The sequence below is a fragment of the Crocodylus porosus genome, unplaced genomic scaffold, assembly GCF_001723895.1.
Source record: "Crocodylus porosus isolate Cpor-Errol unplaced genomic scaffold, CroPor_comp1, whole genome shotgun sequence".
Taxonomy (NCBI): Eukaryota; Metazoa; Chordata; order Crocodylia; family Crocodylidae; genus Crocodylus; species Crocodylus porosus.
The window spans coordinates 107,635,629-107,643,541 of NW_017728947.1; the positions used below are offsets into that span (position 1 = coordinate 107,635,629).

General features: G+C 52.7%; 1 protein-coding gene across 1 annotated transcript in view; it reads right to left on the reverse strand.

The window, feature by feature from the left end:
- Positions 1-4,614: 4,614 nt before the first annotated feature.
- The window catches only part of OTX2 (orthodenticle homeobox 2), a 5,473-nt gene continuing 2,174 nt past the window's right edge, over positions 4,615-7,913 (reverse strand). Inside the window, exons 2-3 of the mRNA XM_019551166.1 lie at positions 7,807-7,908; positions 4,615-6,366 (exon numbers count right to left, since the gene is read on the reverse strand). Of these exons, the coding sequence (XP_019406711.1) occupies positions 5,746-6,366; positions 7,807-7,908 (723 nt within the window). The 3' untranslated portion in view covers positions 4,615-5,745. The remainder of the gene's footprint in view (positions 6,367-7,806; positions 7,909-7,913) is intronic.

Below are 7,913 nucleotides of genomic sequence, written 5' to 3' on the forward strand. Positions count from 1 at the left end.
ATACTATATATGTATACCTTTTTATATATGCAAACTATACATGCATCCGATAGACATATGCATACCTATGCATATGTGCATATACATGCTCATACATGTGTGTATGGGTGTACATGTTTACACATATGCACGTATGTAGATAGGTTGTTACATGTGCTGGGTCTCTTGCAGCTGGGACGGAGGAGAGCAGCACTCACATCCCCCGCAGCCCAGGATGTCTTGTTTACTACAAGCCATTCTCATTCCTTAGCAAAAAGCAGGATGCTTTTGCTCCCTGGAAGACAATTCACTCACCATCTTTGGAGGAAACCCCGCATCCAAGCTTCATGTCCTTGCAATCCATCTCTCCCAGTGGATACAGGACACCAGCCAGGGGTGAGGTAAGCCCTGGGCAGTTGGTAGCACCAAGTGTTGGCTTGGGTATAGGTGAGCTCTGCCATGCCAGGGGCAGTCTCTGCAGACAACTTGGGTAAGGAAGAGAGTGGGGAGATGGTTATTTCGACCCCTCTCAGCTCAAGGAGAGCATCTGCAGCCTAAGAACCTGGGATGATTAAGATGCATTTTATTTCCAGTCAGGGGAAAGGGGGACCCCAAAAGCAACTCTCCTGGCCCACTCCTTCCCAGGGCACCTCACCCATTAAGTAGCCTTTGGCCATAAGCTGTTCCTAAGTGGCCCGGCCTGCCCCAGCGCTCCAGCCCAGCTTCTTAGCGCCTGCTCCAGCGCGCGCACCCTCCATTCAGAGCGGGTAATCCGCTATCAAGGCATTTGTGCATTTGCATGTAAGGAGATTGTAATGGGCCAGGAGCCTCAGGGTCCAAAGGGGCTGTGACCAACTCAGGGCAGCCTGCAAGGCTGTGACTTGTGTTGGGTCAGGGCTGACTGTGGCTTTGCTAAGAGATTAGATGATGGGTTGTATGGGATGGTTTGGATATGGATGACCCTGTCTCAGGCAAGGGGTTGGACTAGATGACCTCTGGAGGTCCCCTCCAACCCTGCCTCACTATGATTTTCTGATTTCTAAAATTGTCTTCCCACAACCAGCACAACTAGTAGGCACAATACCCTCAGCACACCAAGGACCCCCTAACCTGTTACAGGTAGTGCAGAGGGTGCAGGGACCGTGTCCTGCTGGTGTAGGAGGGATGAAAGTACACAGCGGAGATCCAAGGAGAGGGCCATGCCTCTGCTACTGAACAGGGCGCCCTGCAGGGAGGCTGGCTCCCTCTGATGTACCTTGGGGGAGCAGGAGCTGGGATCCTGACCCCTCCTGGGCTACCTCACTAGGGGTCCTGGCACAAGACCAGCCCTCATTAGCATTACTGGTCTATTGGGAATGGCTGTAAATGGGGGTGTCATCGTTATTAAGATGGTTGTTAACTTCAGTTGGAGGATGGTGATGGTTGTGGTGATGGCGATGCCTGGCTAGAAAGGGAGGGGCTAGGCTTGCTGGCAGTTCCCTGTCCCTAATGGCATCTAGCAGGAGGGGTCCAGGCCCAGCTTCCTTTCTGGGTTGGTTTCTGCATGCACTGAGCAGCAGAGCTGGGCTCTTGGGGGCACTGGGGGAGGGCTCCACAGCCACCGCAGAGAGCTTGGTGTGTCGCACCTCGTGGACCCCCTTGCCTCCCTTGGAGCAGCTCTTCTGATGCAGTCAGAACAGCTGATGCCCGCGGCTCTTAGGTTCCTCTCCACCTAGTTATTTCCACCTGAGAGTATGGGGGTGAGCTGAGAAAGGCTTGTTCTGCGGGCAGGGACCCACTCTGCAACTTCAGCCCAGCCTGGGCTCAGCGCTGCAGTGGGATCTGACCCCTCGAGGAGGGATGCTGTGGGCCCTGGAGCGCAGAGCTGCAAGCCGCACTGGCTGTGGATGACCGCAGCCTCAGTTCCCCTCTCCCAGGGCGCTGGGCAGGGCCCCTCTGTGCGTGGGCATGGCCGGAGGGCTGGGCCTGGAGCTCCAGGGCCCCCACAGTACAGGGGAGGCAGGGTGAGGCGGTCCCCAGGGCCTGCCCAGGAGACAGGGGTGGGCTAGGCAGCCTGTCCCCTCTGCGCGCACCTTCTGCACCCCTAGCTCTTGGTTGGTCCTGGACCTGGCGAGCGAGCCAGGATAAGGGCTGCGACTGGATGGGGCGGGGAGACCAGGCACCTTGCTGCAGACGGGCCCAGGAGGAGCTGCCGCAGGGAGGGAGGTCTGAAGCCCAGCAGTGGGGGCCGCAAGCTCGCGTCGTGGGGGCGACGAGCCGGGCCGCAGGCGCCACTCCCGCAGGGGCTGATGGGAACAGCAGGCCCGAGGCCCAGGCTCGAGCCCCGCGGGGGGTGATGGGAACAGCAGGGCCGAGCCCCGCGGGGGGTGATGGGAACCCGGACTCGAGGCCTGGTGCGGGGGCGGCCGGGACGTCCCGTCGGGAGTCCGGAGCCGTGAGCGGTCTCTGCTCTCGGGCGGGCCCGGGGAAGCCGCTTCTCCCGCAGCCTTGCTTCGCCTTTGCCACGAGACCCGCAGCAGCCCGCCCGGCGCTTGCGGGAGGGGCGGGGGGGGGGGCGGGCCCCCCCGGGGGGGGGAAGGGCCGCCCCCCCCCCCCGCCCCGCGGTTATTTCACTAGTAACAGGTGGCGGGCGGGCGCTGCGGCCCGGCTCCCGCTGCCTTCGCCTGCACCGCGGGGCAGCGAGCTTCAGCCTGGCTCCAGCCCCGTCTCTGCCTCTCGCTCCCTGGGTGAGCCTATGAAGGTGCCTCTACCCGCCTCCTGCCCCTCCGGCTCTCTCCTTCAGTCTGGACAGGTGCCTCTGCCCTGCCTCTGCCGCGCAGCCGAAAGAGAAAAGCACCGGTGCGAGCCGAGCGTTGTTCCCCGTGCTTGGGCCCTGCGTCGCTTCTCCAGGAACCTGCGTGGTTTATGCAGGTGGTTTTAGGCTGCTAAAATAAAACTCGTAAAAGAAAAATCCAGCGAAATGGGAAGGAGAGGTGTAGGCCAGCGGCTGCGGCGCAGGGACCACCAGTGGGACGCAGCCGACCTGTCGGTGGTAGCGTTAACAGATTTCTTATAGTGGCTTTACCCCACCAAAATTTGCTGGTGATACTTAAGGTTGAACTGAGCCATTTGTGGGCGGTAGCTAAGGTGATATCGTTTTGAACGGCCCAGTTTGGGAGCTGCTGCTGTAGGCAGTAAATTGTGGAGGTTTGGGGAGAGATTTGCTCCTTTTAGTTCCTTTTCAGTAGAAACTGCAGTGGGGTGACTCTGCCATCAGGTCTGGGCAATGTGGCCGGACCCTGCATCCTGTGTACAGGAACCTGCATCATTTATACAAGTGGGTTTAGGCTACTAAAAAAAAAAAGACAAAATGAGCGGGGAGATGTTGTAGCCAGTAAACGAGGTTTGGGGAGAAAGTCGCTCCCTTTAAATACTAGAAACTGCAGGGCAGTGACACTGCCATCCGGTCTGGTCAACGTGTTATTTTCCATGCTTGGATCCTGCATCATTTATACAATAAATTTAGACTGTTAAAAAAAAAAAAAAGCTATGAAATAAATATAAGCAAGAGATTATGTACGCGGTAAACTGTGTAGGTCTGGGGAGAAAGTCGCTCCCTTTAGTTCCTTTTAACGAATAGAAACTGCAGGCAAGTGACTCTGCCATCAGGTCTGGTCAATGTGGCGATCAAGTGGCTTCAGGGCAGGGAGGAAACTACCCCATCCATCCTTCAGCAAACGGAGAGGGAAGGAAAAAAAGAAAACCAAACCAAACAAACCCCCGACACACAAGGTCTTTTTTTGATCGTAGGCATCCTCAGAGCCTGAAAAAAAAATGCACATGACAGCCGGGTGTATGAGATACAGAAATAAAATGCAGGGATTCAACTTCCTCGCTCTTTTGTTGTGGTTTTTTTTTGTTTTTTTTTTTTTTTGGAAGTCTATTTTCAATGCACTAAAAAACCGATCGTGATTTGACAGCCTTTCTGCTTGGTTTTTGCCTGGCTGTGTGTGAGAAAGGTGCAGAGAGCAGGTAAAGATTTTTTTTAAAGGGACTAATTTAAAAACAAAAACAAAAAAACCCAGCAGCTGACCAGGGCTCTTTGTATTCGGTTCTCAAAATTACACCTTTAAAGCTTCACCCAAACTCCTTTGTTCAACCATCACTTCTGCCTGAATTACTCTCAGATTCGCATTACACACCACCCATCCCCACTTACTGCAGAAAGTTTACAGGAGCAGCCCCTGGGCCAAAGGGGATAAGTCTTAGGCTTTTCCCTGTTGACGATGGGCACTGATCTTCCAGCCTGTGCTGTTTCCTCAGAAAATATCAACCTACTTGTCCCCCCAACCAGCCTGAAATTCCTACTGCACATTTTTTTATTTTTTTTTTTAATCGCCCCTGATTTCCACCCCCCCCAAACAAAAAATTGGAAACAGCTGTCGGAGGTTGGTAACTAATAAACTCAGTGGGATAAGAAGATGAAACGATCCTTTGTCTCTGCTCAGGACAGCAGTGACATTTGCCTCCCCGCTTTAAACTTTGCTTTAAAAAAATAGCTTTTCCCCCTTTCTGCAATTCACTGCGTACAATTAAAATGGAAGACCACCACCAAGTGTGCTAGAACCATTTTAATATAATTATACATATCTGCCAAATCCAGGAAAAAAAAGGTTTATGCATATATATCTTTTTTTTTTCAATTAACATCTGCAAGCATAAACGACAATGAATTTCTCGGTTTAAATTCATCAAGTCAGAGCAATTGACCAATGTCCTGTTTTATTTTTTACTGCTTGCTCTGCCAACAGTAAGATACTACAGATGAGTTTAGTGTCCTTGTGTGTATTCGTTCTTTCTCTTTCATTCAGAGACAGTTTGTTGTTAAAAGTTTCAGTGCAGCTCACCTCTGGTGCAAGGCGATTTTTTTTTATTTTGTTTTATTTTTAAGATGATAATAGGTAACTCAGTTGCTCTGAATTTCACTTATAATTATAACCTATTTAAATCACAGCAGAACCCCTGCTGATGCGGAGTTCACAGTTGCATACAATACAGGAGATCACAGTTTTGAAGTCTAGCACAGATTAAAAACCACAGATGTACCATTTATATAAGACACACACTGATTGTCTCTTAAAAACTACATATTGACTCCTTATGAACATTATTTCTTCTTTTTTTTTTTTTTTAAATAAAGTAGTGCAGCTAGGACAATCAGTAGCACAACCCACACAGCCCTGAACCAAGGTCTTTCAGTGCCAACTAGCAAGTTGGGCATGAAACAGTTGAATGAGCTTGAGAGAGAAAGAGAAAGAGAGAGACAGAGGAGGAGAGAGAAAGATAAGAGAGATGCTGTCCATTCCAAAGATTTTAACCAAGGGTTGGCTAACACACTGGAAACCTCTGGGTGAAGGATCTTTCCACACACACACACAAAAGAAATAAAAACCTAGACAATTTATTTTAACTGGCCCATAGGTGGAATGCTCTTCCATTCCTTTCAAACAAAGAAACCCAACAATTGGCTAAAACTATAAAGAACACAGGTTGGTCTGTCTCTTTCTGCTCACTAGATGATCTGTCCACTTAAGGCCTTCTTCCTTCATTTCCACTCTATTCCTTTCCAGAGCTTCTGAGCAGGAGATGAATCTGGATATGATCACACCAACTGTCTCTCTTTTTTCCTCTTTAATTTAACCAAGACCTGACTAAAACGGGAATGTTCAGCCCAGCGTGTTTTTTTATTATTATTATTTTATTATCACAAAGGGTTCCTTCAGGCCTTCACAAAACCTGGAACTTCCATGAGGATGTCTGGTCTTTATAATCCAAGCAGTCAGCATTGAAGTTTAGCTTCCAGGAGGCAGTTTGGTCTTTATAATCCAAGCAATCGGTGGTTGAGTTAAAGCCCAAGCTTGAAGCTCCATAGCCCTGGGTGGAGAGGGAGGCTGGGGACTGGTTGAGATGGCTGGTGACTGCATTGGTACCCATAGGACTGAGTGTGGCCCCTGGTCCAGGCAGCTGGTGATGCATAGGGGTCAAGTAAGATCCACAGTCCATACCTCCGAAGTAGGAGGTTGAGCCAGCATATCCTTGGCTATAACCTGAAGCTTGGGTGTAGGTCATAGGGTAGGATCTCTGCATGCAAGAAGAGGAGGTGGACAGGGGATCTGAGAGTGGGGAGATGGAAGCTGGGCTCCAGATAGACACGGGGGCACTGCTGCTGGAAATGGCTGGGACTGAGGTGCTGGAGGGGGGGCTGAACTGGCCACTGGTCCCACTCTCGGAACTTACTTCCCGGGCCGGGGAGCTCTTCTTCTTGGCAGGCCTCACTTTGTTCTGCCCGCCATTCTGCTGCTGTTGCTGCTGCTGGCGGCACTTGGCTCTACGGTTTTTAAACCACACCTTGAGAACAAGGAGAGAGGGAGAGAAGCCTCTGATTAGTGACGTGAGTGACACCTCCGAGAGGGCCGGGGGTGAGTGCCCACGGACTCGTGTATTAAAGCTCTTGTTAGCCGGGGCTGGTTTAAAGAAAGCCTCCGCGGGTCCCGCTCGCTGGGATTATTAGTAATAATAGCGAGTAGAAATGGGTAAATCAAACTGCTTAATAAGGTCACTTTTTGGGGGGGAAACAACAGCCCTCACCATTTGCTATGCTTGCCAGCCTGGGGGCCCCAGGAGCCCCCATTTAAGTCCTATTGAAGTCAAGCCCTTAATTAGAAACAAAGAGCATGATAAATGGAGGAAACAATTAGGGAAACAAAGAAAAATGTGTGTTTAAAAGCGCGTTGTTTGTTCCTCCAACCTGCCATCCCCTCCCTTCTCTCCTGCCGCCCTTCCCAACCCAGCCATCCTGCCCCCCAGAGCCCTGCAGGGATTAACAGATGAGGGATGGGATGGGGGGACTGATTAGCTCTGAAGGAGACCAGATCACCCAGAGCTGGTGTTACGGGGACACTGGGCTCAGGCCTGCTGCCTCTAGCTCCCGTCTCCTCCACCTCTCACATCCCTGCCCTCCAGCAAGGCCTCCGCCACTCTCCAAGGCACTGCCAGCTGCAAGCTATTCAGCATTTGCCTCCACAAAGCCTTGGCCCATGGTCTAACCAGTTTGCTCAGTGGCGAAAGAAAAAGAAGAGATAATGGACCCTGAGCCGCCTCTCCCTATGGATTTTCCCAGCTGGCCATCCACAGCCCCAGTGCTGACAGCACCTGGGTACCACTCAGCCAGGATAGCCTTCCTCAGCTCATTGCTCTGACTGCAACGGGCCTCTTGGCTGCACGGGCACTGGAGGGTTTGGTCACCAACGTGCCCTAGGGAAAGGCCTCAGAGGTGACAATGCAGCCATTTAACTGGCATAACCTGTCCATGGGGCTCAGGAAAGGTGCCTGGAGGGCAGGGCCTCCATGAGAAGGCAGCTGGCTCAGATAAAACCTGACCGCTGAAGCGGTGAAGGAAGAGAGGTTTGCTCTCCTTCCATCGGGGGTGTGAGGAGGTGTCCCCCAACTACCCTTGGCCCAGCCCTGCAACGGCCCGGGGACAGCATCTGACCCACGCCTCCCCAGCGCCAGCCTCCTGCTCACAAGGGCACCCCCAGAGGCTTTGCCTGCACCTTTCCCCCCTTCCACTCCCGCAGGCAGGCATCAAAGGAGCCTGTGGAGTCCGAAGTGGGCCCTCGGAGCCGCCTCTGGGCCAAACGCACAAGTGAGGCAGGGCCAGGAGGGGACTGGGCGCCCTGTTCCACCAGGGCCGGGCTGGCGGGGGAGGGAAAGGGGGCAGGTCATGCCCAGGTGTCAGCCGGGGGGGTCCCTTGGGGGAGTGGGTGGGGGCCATGCTCACCACCTTACCTGCACCCGGGACTCAGGCAGGTTGATTTTGAGTGCCACCTCCTCACGCATGAAGATGTCCGGGTAGCGGGTCTTGGCGAAAAGCGCCTCCAGCACGTCCAGCTGCG